General features: G+C 42.2%; 1 protein-coding gene across 2 annotated transcripts in view; it reads left to right on the top strand.

Moving 5' to 3' along the window:
* The window catches only part of VARS2 (valyl-tRNA synthetase 2, mitochondrial), a 32,918-nt gene extending 20,159 nt beyond the window's left edge, over positions 1-12,759 (top strand). The window contains exons 15-30 of one of the 2 annotated variants that reach the window (XM_088134609.1): positions 582-663; positions 1,074-1,150; positions 1,935-2,022; positions 2,151-2,256; positions 3,488-3,558; positions 4,959-5,084; positions 6,050-6,154; positions 6,490-6,558; positions 6,647-6,725; positions 8,579-8,706; positions 9,485-9,637; positions 10,056-10,265; positions 10,423-10,534; positions 11,035-11,216; positions 11,568-11,702; positions 11,858-12,759. In XM_088134609.1, the coding sequence (XP_087990735.1) occupies positions 582-663; positions 1,074-1,150; positions 1,935-2,022; positions 2,151-2,256; positions 3,488-3,558; positions 4,959-5,084; positions 6,050-6,154; positions 6,490-6,558; positions 6,647-6,725; positions 8,579-8,706; positions 9,485-9,637; positions 10,056-10,265; positions 10,423-10,534; positions 11,035-11,216; positions 11,568-11,702; positions 11,858-11,959 (1,825 nt within the window). In that variant the 3' untranslated portion in view covers positions 11,960-12,759. Of the gene's footprint in view, positions 1-581; positions 664-1,073; positions 1,151-1,934; positions 2,023-2,147; positions 2,257-3,487; positions 3,559-4,958; positions 5,085-6,049; positions 6,155-6,489; positions 6,559-6,646; positions 6,726-8,578; positions 8,707-9,484; positions 9,638-10,055; positions 10,266-10,422; positions 10,535-11,034; positions 11,217-11,567; positions 11,703-11,857 lie in introns of both variants that reach the window. The other variant, XM_088134608.1, reaches the window with a different exon arrangement.
* Positions 12,760-13,963: the final 1,204 nt, after the last annotated feature.

Raw genomic sequence — 13,963 nt, 5'->3', positions numbered from 1 at the left:
GTCATTGGAGGATTTTGTGGGAAGCTGCCGAGAAGTCATGGGAGGTCAGACAGGGTAGGCCCGTGTTTCTCAACCTTGGCAACTTTAAGATGTGTGGACTTCAACTCCCAGAATTCCCCAGCCAGCATGGCTGGCTAGGGAATTCTGGGAGTTCAAGTCCACACATCTTAAAGTTGCTGAGACTGAGAAACATTGGGGTAGACGTTTGACAAAAATACATATTATTATATTTATAAACAATAATAAATAACAATACAGTGGAGCCCTTAGTATTAGGCAATAAGCTCAGAGATATGCACTTTGCAATGGTCTATCAATGCCATGCTTAGCTTTAACTGTAGTTTATTCACATTTTAGAAGTTATATTTAACATTGATGTGAACATCTTTCTCCATATCTTTAAAGGTTTCACCCCTTAAGTTCCTAGCTTTGTATTGTTGGCTTCATTGTATTCTAAATTTCATTTCTAAATATTTGTAGCTGCCTCAAGTGCTTATCAGAGCAGAAAGGTGGGGATTAAATCAAATCAAAAGGAGCAAATAGATTTCAAGGGAGCTTTTGTGTTTTTTTCTCACTCACAGTCGCTCTGGAGATGTGGTTGAAATCCTCTTGAAGAACCAGTGGTTTGTCCGAAGTGAAGCCATTGCTCAAAGTGCCTTAGAGGTAATGCTCCAAAAGTTTTTGTCTGTTTGAAGAATTGACAGCCCCTTCAATATCTTTGATTTTAAGAATTAATCTAATATATATATACACACACACACACACACACACACACACACACACGGCAGCCACGTTTTGTTTTATCCATGATTTGTTGAACAAGCTCTGTGGCCTGATTCTAAATGATCATTTCCTATCATAGCAGTCAAGTCCACGCATAATGCTAAGCTAAAATCAGACAAACTGATTATTGTGGCTTCTCGTGACCTCTGATTCCAGCTATAGAAATTAAAACATTGCTGTAGAGGTCCATGAAGGTGTTAAATTGTAGGGGTTTGTTGTAAACCCATTTAAGGAGCAGATAAACAATAGATAGATTCTGTAAGAATTCCCCTCCTTGTTTATCTCCTAAGGCTGTGGAATCTGGATCTTTGAAGCTCATCCCCAAATTTCATGAGAAAAACTGGAGGACTTGGCTCTTGAATACTGAGTAAGACAAGTGTGATCTCCTTTGAACTGTTGCGTGCTTTTTATTGTCCTCTGTTTGGCTGGGTGGGATTCATGTTTTTGAGGACCAGTTCAGTGTTGTAGCCTCCTGAGGTGAAAAATGCCCTTTATTAAATAGCTTAATGGCTTAAATTATTCTCTGATTGGTCACCACGTTTGGTCTTACTAGTGGCGGCATTCCACAGTCTCCAGTAGACTGAATTTGGGCCTTCTGCACTTGAATTTAGTTATTGAGCTGTGATCTGGACCCTTGTTGCTAAAATCCAAAGAGATTTTGTATTTCATTGTTCTCTTGGTTTTCAACTTTGCATTACCACTTACATGTATCCTATCACACTATTCTCTTTTGGGGTAAGCCACATTATGGGGAGAAAAAGAGGCAGAAATTGTAAACCAGAGAAATTAAATGGAATAATTTAAAAAGGGTCTTTCACATAAGGTATAGGCTAGTTTTCACCAACCTTGCTGGTACCTGTGCCATATGCAGCATTCCTTCTTAATGATAAAGCCAGTACTGATCAGTCTTGGCACATTTTGATCATTATGCCAAGAAAGTAGCTGATCTGTGTTGAACTAGTTCAAGATGTTGAAAGAGCTCTCTTGAACTGAGCTTTTCCAGATGTTTAGGGACTGCAACTCCTAGGAAGCTGTACAAAAGAATGGTCCTAGTTTAGGGAAGACCAAGCTAGATGGTCCTTTAGTGTGATACAACAGAGTCTCTTATCTTCTTAAACTCTTCATTCTGTCCTTCTGGTGTCCTTGCTTAGTGACTGGTGTATTTCTCGACAACTGTGGTGGGGTCATCAGATTCCAGCTTATCAGGTCATGCTTTCTGGGTCGCCTGACCTAGAAGAGGTAAGCATCAGCTGTTCTGACTGTAGGCCAGGAACTCTAATGAATGATTGGCCGAGGAGGGAGGGGGAGATGTCTGCTTCTCCCAGCCACAGTGCAATTTATATTGCTTTGTGTGTGCATTTCAGCAGAAGGAGAGCGATGGATTATGGGTAGTGGGCAGGACGGAAGCAGAAGCTCGGAGGAAAGCAGCCAGCATCCTGGGAAAATCTGAAGAACAGTTGGAGCTGGTGAGAGGTAAAGCAGCAACACAGGAGCTTAACATTTCTGAGAGGAAGAGAGCAATTTGGGTTCCCAGGAAGAAGTTCTTTAATGTATATTCACAAGAGGCATCTGAGTGCAATTAAAAGTGCTAGTTTTGACCTCAAAGCCCTGGATAGTGTGGCTCCAAGATATCTCCAGGACTACATTCATCAACTATAAGTGATCTATCCAGTAAATTCATCATAGGAAAAGCTCCTGAAGATCCCGTGTCCTTACCAGATTAGGGGGCTGAAGCAATGTTTTCCTGCAGTGGCTCCAATTATGTGGATGTCAGGCTTGGCCCAAGCGTAATGGCCTGTAGAGAGTAAGGAAGATGACCCTGATGCAGAAACTGTTGCCTAGGCAAAAGGGGCTGAAGCATTTTTTAAGTCCAGAACAGCCAGGTAACATTCAGAAGTGACTCAGACAGACACCTCCCTACTTCACTGGAGTATAAGGAGGAGGAGGAGGAGGAGGAGGAGGAGGAGGAGGAGGAGGAGGAGGTATAGCACAATCAGACTTGTAAGATTCTGTTATATAGCCAATCTGAATAAAAATATTTTTAGTCTTCCTGTGGACTTGATTTCCTGGTCTGGTCTCCCTAGAGAGGTTGACATGGCCTTCTGAAAAGCATTACAAATGAAATTGTTTTGGAGGGCCCTGATGATGATTGATTGATTTATGTATTTACTTAATCGGTTTATATGATGGTGTCTTGCTGGCATTGGCTAGTATCTAATTGTGGTGGTTTTTCTTTTATGCTATTCCCACAGTGAGATGGGCGGTGACAAATTTGAAATATAAAAAAAATAAATTAATTCTATGTGACAGGTATAGTGGTACTCATTATAATTTAATCACAATATGGTGTTTGTTCTTACCACGGATGTTTTAATCTTGCAGTGCTGATGGGGTGGTTTAGACTCAACGTCTCTATTTTATTATTTATGTATTTATGTTCTCCCATGGCTGTTTTAATTAAAATGTTTAATTTAATCCTGCTGACTCTTTCTCCCAAGACTTTCAAGGCTGGGGGAGGCAGCTAGAAATAGCATTCAGGAGAAATGGAAGGCTTTTCAGAACCAGCCCCTCTTGCCTTCCTTAAGTGGGATATATTTCTGTGAAACCCTTCCAAAGGCATCTGGCTGTACCTAGTCTTTTAGAATCTAAGAGGCTGTGATGCATTTTTAAATACAAGATTTCTGTCTGCTTTTATCTTTTCTAGATGCTGATGTCTTAGATACTTGGTTCTCCTCCAGCCTTTTCCCTTTTGCTGCTTTGGGCTGGCCCCATAAGGTGAGTAGCCCCATTCCTTCTGCGGGCTGAGATATTTCTTGTCTGATTGTTGCACCAGCTACGGCTCTTGCTCCTATCTCCCAAGGTTATTCTTATAGCCCATTACACTATCTGGCTTGCCTACACCCAGGTATATTGGATTCCAACACCCATCATCCCTGACTCTTGTTCAGGCTCACTGGAAATTATAAGTGAGAATCAGACTGCCATTCTTATCAGCTCTGGCTATTGACCTTTCTGGATGGGACGTGGGAATTGTAATCCACAATCTAGGAGAAGCCTGTTTGGGGAGCAACGTTCTGTCATTTTTTTCATTTCTCATATGGCCTGCCCAGAAATGATAGGCAGTCAAAACATTCGAAGTGGGTGGCATTTTGGCACTTGATTGCTTTCCCATGAAAATTGTCACAATAGAAAAAACATTGAAAAAAACATTTGGTGGTCAAGGATTTTGCAGCTTTCTCCAACGTGGCCCCCTCCAGTTCTGCTGGGACTGGAGCTGCCAAGACTTTCCAGCCCACGTAGTCCAAAGCCCAAGTCTGTCCTGTATGTCTTCAGAATCAACCCAAGAACTGGGTTGCTGGTCTTTCCACTTGACAGCTTGGGCACGGAGACTTAGGTTTGATTCACCCATCATGCAAAACCATAGCTTCTTTAGTTGTGGTTTAATGACTGAGCTACGGATGGCTGAGTTCGTCAAGGATGTGAAGGCATCAGCCATGACATGCAAACCACGGTGGCTCTTTCCACCCAAAATGGCAAAGTAAAAACAAAAGTTATGTTATGGTTTAGCCCAAAGTGTAGACCCAGTCTGAAGTGGATATCTCAAGAATACCCTGTGGATTAATGATCCCAACCCCTCACTTTCATACCAGAGGTTCCTGAGACTGAAAAAGAGACAAAAAGGGTGAAAGTGATCCTTGATTTCTTAAAATATATTTTACTTTACACCTATCTATACCACCTACTCAAACAACTCTGAGCAGTATACAGTCTAAAATAATGTAAAACACAATCTCTAAATAACACCCCACAACTTGCCATAAAAATCAACAACCCAGTCAGCACCAATATAAAAACAACAGCAAGATGTAACTCAATGGCTGCCCATTCATCATATGATTATGTGTCCAAAGCCTGCTAAAAAGAAGTGTCTTCTTTCTCCAGTCTGGAATTCCAGGAGTGAATGGACCAGTTGCATCTGTGGGAGCAACATGTTCCACAGCATGGGGCAATCACCCCAGAGTCCTGCTTCCAGGTCCGTACTCCTCTCACCTTTTGTGAAAATGGGACCTTCAGCAGACACTCTCTAGATGATCTTGCAGGATGGGCAGAATCATTTTGAATAAAGTGTTCCTTAATGATGACGGTGATATGAGAGGCATCTCTGTTTCCCTCAGACAGAAGACCTCCGGCAATTCTATCCCAATAACCTTTTGGAGACAGGGAACGATCTTCTCTTCTTTTGGGTTGCCCGGATGGTGATGCTAGGAAAACAGCTAACCGGGGAACTGCCTTTCTCTCAGGTGAGGTGTGTTTTGGAGATCTTGGGCTTCAGTGACCTGAGGGTACAGTAGGAATACCCATCAGAGGAAGAGAAGCCAAAATACTCATTAACACTGAGAACCTTTGGTTGGTCTTAACTAGGTTCTTCGATAGATAATATTGTCTTCTCACTCACAATCTGCATTTTCTAAAGTAATATTGTCACCCAGCTCTTAATTTATCTGTCATCCTGAAATCACTATTACATTGGGCTATTACATTACATTGGGCTATTACATTGACTGACCTCTGCTGCATTTGTCACACTGAATTCAGCTGGGGGACTGTAATGGCCTTTTATTGTCTTCCCAGTTATATATTCTGGATCAGAGATAAGCAATTTTGTACCCTTCATAGTTGGATTGCACTCCACCAGCTACAGCCAATAGTCAGTAAAGAATTGAAGAAACGATAGCCTAAAATTCCCAAGGAGCATCACATTGTCTACATCTGTTTTTGCTGAAGAACCATAATACACGGACTACAGGATAGGTGGTTTGGTTGGGATTTTAAACATCCAGAATGTAGCTAATGACAAGGAATCATAATAATACAAATTATCTGGAGAAAATCAGGGTTCTTTCTACTGTTCAAGGGTTACCACACTACTCTCCCAGAGCACAGGACATGATCTTAAGTTACAAGATGACCGCTTTTCCTAGTGTGTCAAGAGAGTTTTCTTATGGCATTTGTTCAACAATGGAATCAATTAGGTAGAGAGCTGGTGGGCTTCTCTCCTAGGTCTATATAAGCACACAGTCATTGATTAGAGATGCTTGAACTTGGAGTGAGCAGAAGGTTGGACTTGGTTACTTAAGTCCTACCTACTCAATTCTAGGATTTTATGAATTATATGTCTGAGAAAACAGGGTGTGACTGTGGGTCCAAGGTGAAGATTTTTAGCAGAGCTCTATGCTCCAACCTCTCTTTCTTCTCTCGGCTTCAGGTGTTCCTTCACTCATTAATTCATGATGCTCATGGCAGGAAAATGAGCAAATCTCTTGGGAATGTGATTGACCCTTTGGATGTTATTCATGGGGCCTCTTTGCAGGTATTTTCTTTTTGGTGCATTCAATCAAGGGTTTCCCACGTAGCATTCCTTTTGAGTTTTAAAAAATCCTCCCTTTGGGCTTATTCCTGAATCAGTGGATGTAGGATTGTAGCCTGAAGACTCAGAACCTTCTCAGAGAAGAGAGTGAGGAATGTTACATGGGAGGCTTAAAGCAACTACGTGGGAGCTTGTATCATGAAAAGCATAGGAAAAGTGCTGCCAAATGTGGGTGTTATGATTCTGGAGGAGGTTTGGGGAGGTTTTAAAAATGGGGTTAGGGGTTGAATGGAGGCAGGCTTCCTGTTTGTCACTGGCTGCTTCTGTTCTTGTTTCAGGTCCTACATCAGAAGCTGAAGGATAGCAATTTGAGTCCACAAGAGATTGTCATTGGATCAGAAGGCCTGGTAAGCCTTTTTCCTTCTTGGACCCCTCCCCTCTTTATTTCCATGGCCTCTGAGTGGTCTCACTCCTCCCCTCTCTGCTCCCTTTCAGCTGCAAAATTTTCCTCAAGGAATTCCCGAAAGTGGCTCTGATGCTCTCAGGTTTGCTCTCTGCCGTTATGATGCCCATGGTGAGAGATTCATTCATTCATTCATTCATTCATTCATTCATTCATTCATTCATTCATTCATTCATGATGTTGATATATTGCTGGCTCTGCAAGGACTCCTAGCAATATACAATATCTCTAATAACAAGAGCCACAAAATCAGCAATTTATTAGACTTACATGGCCATCTGTCAAGTTCCATGTAGTTGACCTACCAAGGAGGCTAGAATGATATGGATTTCAGACAAGCATCTTTCATGCTGGTCTGGGTTGAAAATGTAACCTTGAAAACGGCAAGGGTCAATTCCCAGCTAGATGTACACTGAATTAATTAAGGTGGTGTCTCTTTGAATTGTTTTCTTCTCATGTCTCATAGCTATGTTGCCTCTTTTTGGATAAACCAAGTGCTTTGCCCTGTAGTTGCCCACTGTCTCTCTCACCGCCAAATCGAAGAGACTCAAGGGGTCTTGCATTTAAAAAAAAAACTGAGTAAAAACTAACAATCTAAGATACAAAAAATTTAAAACAACACTATAGGAAAGTTCATTACAAAAACCATTTTCAACCATTCCTTATCCATCATCACTTGGGATCACAAAGCCCCTCAGCCCCAGGCCTGTGGTAGGTTTTCAAGACCTTTCTAGGTAGAGCAGTGATGGGGTTGAATGAACCTTGGGGGGAGCGGTATCCCAGTGACAGAGAAGGCACACTTCCATTGCCCCTCAATATAAAACCAATAAAAACAGATACACAAAATGAATACTTAAAACCAAGCAAATAAGCAATTGTCCGTATTTCTCTTCCATCCTCTAAGGTGCTCTGGCTATACAATAACTACAGCTGGTCATGGAGAAGTCAGTGGTTAGAAAAAAGAAGATTGCAAAATGCTTATAGGAGGACCCTGCTGTGCTGACATTCACAGTTGGTTATCAGTAGTTTTGGGTATGGAGTTTCTTTAGAAAGCCATGCCAAGAGTTGGACTGTAGATCATTTAGTACACTTTACTACACTAGTATGTCCTTTCTTCAAGACTTTCAGGTGTCATGCATGGTTCCTGGCCAGTGTTTTTTTCACCATCACCTTTGGAGGTCAGCTTCTCAGAACACTCTGTTCTATCCCAGATTACGGTTTGTTCTTTTTAGGAGGGTGAGGGCTGCAGGCACGTTTCAGAACAAAGCATCGGGCTGCTCTTCCTCACCATCTTCACTTTCTAAGAATGTCTGTAGGCCTGTATGGGACCCAGGCATTTTTATAAATAATGTTGATGTCGGAGATTAATTTTTTGTTTGCCGCCTTGGAGTTTTTGTTTTTTGTTTGTTTGTTTTTGGTGCCTTCCAGCTTGTTTATTTTATTTATTTATTAAATAAATTTATATGGCTGCCCAACTCAACGGGTGACTCTGAGTGGCTTACAAAATTAAAATCCACAATACAAAAAGCCCATCAACTCCCCCACCCCCATGAGGTTTTCGTGGCATTATTCTTTCAGAAGTGGTTTGCCATTGCCTTCTTCTCAGGGTTGAGAGAGGGGAGCTGGCTCAAAGTCACCAGGCTGTCTTATGTCATAAAGTCAGGACTGGAATTCACAATCTCTTAGTTTCAATCCCTGTATCTTTAACCACTACACCAAACTGGTTCCTTGGAGCATATGTCCTCCCATTTATTTATTTAGATTTAAAGGAGATGGTAAAAAGTCAGAAGAGTTAGGAAAGGGGGGGGGGGTCTCAGGAGGGGTAGTATGGGAAGAATCAATAGGCACCATGTAGCTAGCCCTGACTTTGTGACATAATACAGCTATTAGTTGTGACTTACTGACAACTGTCTACCATAGGTGGACTTGAAAATTGAGACTCCATTTAATTTATTTCCAAACAGGCACCAGTATTAATCTGGACATGGCAGCCATGGAGAAAGCCAGCCATTTCTGCAATAAGGTTTGGAATGCCCTAAAGTTCAGTCTGGCGGCCCTGGGAGAAGGGTTTACCCCACTGGATCCAGAGAAGGTAACTGGGAGTGACAACTGTGATGAGGTTGTGGAAAGATGTTCAGAAAGGGCACTGTCTTTCATTGTGTGAGGTGAAAGCCAGATTGGGATATTGGAGAACCCTATATACGGTTTCAGGTGATTTTCAGGTGATCTTGGGTGCCCAGGTGGTATTGAAGATCATTGGATGTACAGTAGGTGCACCTTTGGTCAAGAAGTAAGAAGAGGAATAGATAAATAAGCTTTAGGTCCCCAAATATTGTGGATCTTCTGAAACTTAGATCCCCTGGCAGTGTTCATAACTATCCCATATAACTAAACTGTGCACTGGTTCTTGCAAGGACGGGCAAGTGGCTGGTTTGCCAGGTAGTTAAAAGTTCATTATTGCCTCCTGAAAATGGTTCAGAAGCTGTGTGAGTGGAACCGTGCTTCTGCTGTGATTTGCCATGTGACCTCAACTTAGAAATGACCATATCTAGAGTGGGACAAGAAATTCCAGTCCCAGCATCTACCGCCTTCAACACAACTACAGCAATGGAGAGGAATTCTGTGCAAAAAGGGCTATGCTATAGAAATGTGGGGTAGAGCCTTTTTTCCATGTGTCATGGTCCCACTTTCAAACTTGTCCTTAAAGAGAGGGCCTTTCTTCACCTATGATCTTCTCTTACCTCTATATTTATGGCTTCTCTGCAACCAGTGTTCATCTCCTTCAACCTTCCTCTGATTTTAGGAAGGATACGTTTAATAATACCCAATAGGCATCATGACTGTGCGTTATCTTCCTTTACCCTCTCCAGGTCTTCCCCAGCTTTCCGATGGACCAGTGGATCTTCAGCCGCCTCTATCACACGGCAGAATATTGTGCCCAGCACTTTGAGAAGTACAAGCTGCATTCTGTGGCCAATGCCATTTATCTTTTCTGGCTGCAAGATTTTTGCAGTACCTATCTGGTGAGCTTACTGTCGATGGAGGGTTCAATGACCCCTTGCTGTGGGATGAGTTTGGTTTGGCCTACGAAAGTACGCGAGTTGAGATTAAGAAGGAGATTGCACAGAGTGTCCAGGAATCTGGGGGATTTGGTTTTTTTGGGTGAGATTCCTCTTTGGAGGCCAAGTGGAATAAGTAGGTTCTATGTTGGGCTCTTTTTATGTGCATTTACGGAAATACCTAGGTGGGTTGGATTACAAAGCCCAGAAGGTGTGCTTTATGTTAAAACAGTCTTCCCCAGGCTGTCAGTTCCAGGAGTTGCAGTCCAACTCCTCCAGAGCTCATTGGGTTGGGGGAGTGTATGCTAAACCTTTCATGGGGCTCTCATGTTTTAGAACTCCACCAGCTGCATCAGCTAATGGGTTACCATTCTTTTCCCAGGAGTCTGTCAAACCCATATTGAGGAGTGGAGATCCAGTTCGCCTCTTGTCTACTCAGCAGACCTTGCACAGTTGTGTAGACCTGGCTCTGCGCCTCCTGTCTCCCTTCATGCCTTTCCTCACAGAGGAGCTGTGGCAGCGGCTTCCCAAGACAGACTTGGAGACTTCTCCTAGTATCTGTGTGGCCAGATACCCAGATGCTGAACATCTGGTGAGTCCGCTTTTCACAGACCTGGTCTTGGAAGCTCCCTTGGTGACCTCCATTATTTGGGGCAAACATAACTCTTCCTCAAATAAATTATGATGAAGTTCTAGCATTTGCCTGTACAAAAAAACAACTTTTCACGAGTGATTTCCTCCATTTCTAGAGACATTGGTGTAATCCTGAGGAAGAGGCCAACTTCTCGTTAGTGCAAGAAGTCATCCAAACGGTACGCTCCATGAGGGCAACTTACCAGCTAACCAAAGCTCGACCAACAGGTGAGGCTTGGCCAAAGATTACTCTTTTGTAGAAAGTGAACATTTTCTATCAAACCTTCTAGATGCATGGATGTACCCATATGCCTGTGGATTCTAGCACCAGTAGCACTAGCACCAGCACAAGTGGTCCATTCTGTCTCTTCTGTTTTTTCAACAGATACTTGAAAGCCATGTATAGGTTTTCTCCATAATAGCTTGATTTCTGATCTTCCCCTATGATGGATGTCTGATGTTTTGGTTTCACTAGGTTTCAGAATTGATATTGTTAGCCTGTTCGTTGCAAATGTAGGCAGAAGATCAAGACTTGTGTTTATTTGATGAGGAAACTTTCTTCCTGCAAGATGACACATTTATGTATTGATCTTGTTTACTTTTAAAATATATCCAAGTGAGTGTAATAACAAGGTTCCCAATCAAGAGTATGTTGGGTTCTTCTTCTCTTCAAGTCTTGACTTCTTGAAGGTGGAACATATACATTAAATTTTTCTATTTGTCCCCAGTGTATCTGACTTGCTCAGAAATAGCCCCCTGGGCTGCCTATGAGAAGTATCAGGAACCATTGCAGACATTGTGCTTGGCTGGATCTGTGAATCTTCTCCCCCATTCTGAGGAAACAGAGTCACCTCTGAACTGCGTGGCTGTGACAGTAAGCCATCATACCAGCATCTACATGGATCTGCAGGTAAGTCACAATTTAGGATATTACTGGGTTCAAGATTCATGGGGAATACAAAGAAAGGTGGTGATTGAAAGTACTTTGGAAGGTTTATGGCCCCTTTTCAGGGAACATGTATAGGCCAGTGCCTCACAGATTGATTGATTGATTGATTGATTGATTGATTGATTGATTGATTGATTGATAGACAGACAGACAGACAGACAGACAGACAGACAGACAGACAGATAGATAGATAGATAGATATTTTCTTGAGCTAATGATAACTGAAGGACCATGGATGGAGAATGGTTCGTTTAGGAGGTGGGTTACATCTTCCGCTCAACCAGGCTTTTTCTGACTCTTCCCTCATCCTAGGGGTTGGTGGATCCCCACAAAGAACTCCTCAAACTGACATCTCGACAACAGAAATTAAAGCAGCAGCTGGCAAATCTCACAGAAAGACTTCAGAAGCAAACCCCCTTAAAAGCCAAATTGAATCATGAGCAAAAGGTATCAAGAGCTTATTGCTGGGGTTCCTGATTGTTTGGTTCTAGTGGCCCACTTGACATTTTGAGAGCATGTCATATGGGCTCAAAGAAACAATTGTCATGGGGTTAGCAAGGCATTGGCCACATACTTACTTAATGTCCTCTTTTTCCCCATAGATTGCCTTGCTTCGTTCAGAGCTGGAGCACATAGAAGAAGTGTTTGCCACCTTTCAGAAAATGGCTAAACACCAGGATGCTCAGCTGACTAAGGAGAACTAATGGATTTACCCTGTTCCAGATAGCAAAATTAACTCCAAAGCTGAGGATGCTGAGCATGAGAGCAGATGCTGGAAGGTTCACGAGAATTTAGGCATCACCTTCTGTGATGGAAATCGATCTGTAGAATCAGAAACCTGGGGATTTGGACACTTGGTGTCACCAGCCCAATTTCAGAAGCATCAATGGACTAATATGCATCAGCAGTCATGGAGTTTCCATGGAAGAGATGTTTCCCTTTGCACTGCTCAATAGCATCTTTTGCTCCTTATGGAAATGTGAATCATAACAAGAAATCCATTTTCTTGCTACAAGATTCATTCTTTGGCCACAGCATAGCCAGATTTCTTGGATGCTCCCATGTAAAATCTCAGCCCAGTATATTTCCTCTCCCCCTGCCCCAGAAATATGTTCACATTGAGAGCAAAATGTGTGAACCTGACTGTCCATAGTCACAAGAAATTCACATAATGATGGAGGCTAAAAAGATATTACAACCATCATGGAGACATCTGCCATGAAACTTGTTCTCCATATGAATGTATTGCTTATAAATTGTTGGGGTAGATTAATTGGACAAGGATATGAATATTTGAAATACATCATGGTTTATTGCTCCAGTCCTCTAATAAAGAGGAAATGGTCATTGTGTTTTTCCCCTAGGAAATAATTCCATTAGCAGGGATGATCGAAAAGGGTAACTTCTTTGGCACTATTGACTACACAGCTCAGACTGTTTCACTTGGGCTTGAAGTGTAAAATAATATTGTTTGCCATCCTATTAAAAAGATCTATGTTTTTAACTCTTCCTGTTGTATTTTTTTTTTAAAAGGGGGGCTGGTCCTCCAAATTAGAGCCCATGGAGATCCATTGCTAAATAGCAAAGGGGTTCAGGACCACGGACAGTTCACTCCAACAGCTGGTTGCAAGGCCAACTCGGAAAAAGACAAAAGCAGAGTGGTTGAAGGATTGTCCTAATATAAGCACAGGAGACCTGAGACCTTCCAGATGTTTTACTGCTCTTTGGTCCAAAATAATAGATCTAGGAAGAATGAGAAGGTATCCCATCAGCCCAACTTCCCTCACCTTGGTGGTGGTAGAGAGAGGTGTCCCATAGGAGGAGAACCCCCAGAGAGAATGCCTGCAGTTGCATCTTGCAATGGGGAGGGGCCTTCGACAGGTGCTCCCTGCTCATCTGGATTAGGCTGGGAAAGGAAGTTTCTTAGAGTTGCTTGTGACTGTTCCAAATTCAGGTGTGGTTTGATTTTGGGCTCATGGGATCTATATAGATTTAATTAGAAATTTGTGGTTCACCAAGATGCCACATAGTAGCTCATGAGGATGAATCTTTACTAGGAATTAAATGCATACCTCTAAACAGGTCCTCAGCACAGGAGTATATGTCTGGTATCAGGACAGGTTCACAACAGATTCTTCCGTGGAAAAATCCATTTCTGGCTGATCTTGTCTGGGCTAAGCAGGGTTTGCCCTGGTTAGTACTTGTATGGGAGTTCTCAAATCTCAGGACTGTAAACTAGACTAGGAAATTTTTAAAAAACGTAGAAAAGGGCCATGACAATCTACTTTCACTCCAATAAAGGTACAGGTACAGTGGGGCAAAAAAGTATTTAGCTAGCCACCAATTGTGCAAGTTCTCCCACTTAAAAAGATGAGAGAGGCCTGTAATTTTCATCATAGGTATACCTCAACTATGAGAGACAAAATGGGGAAAAAAATCCAGAAAATCACATTGTCTGATTTTTAAAGAATTTATTTGCAAATCATGGTGGAAAATAAGTATTTGGTCAATATCAAAAGTTCATCTCAATACTTTGTTATATATCCTTTGTTGGCAATGACAGAGGTCAAACGTTTTCTGTAAGTCTTCACAAGGTTTTCACACACTGTTGCTGGTATTTTGGCCCATTCCTCCATGCAGATCTCCTCTAGAGCAGTGATGTTTTGGGGCTGTCGCTGGGCAACACGGACTTTCAACTCCCTCCAAAG

This window comes from Python bivittatus, unplaced genomic scaffold (genome assembly GCF_059951505.1).
Source record: "Python bivittatus isolate LINGU-HERP-01145 unplaced genomic scaffold, Pbiv_v1 ctg000080_np1212, whole genome shotgun sequence".
Classification (NCBI taxonomy): domain Eukaryota; kingdom Metazoa; phylum Chordata; class Lepidosauria; order Squamata; family Pythonidae; genus Python; species Python bivittatus.
The sequence above is the reverse complement of the archived record's forward strand: the minus strand, read 5'-3'. Positions and strand labels throughout refer to the sequence as shown.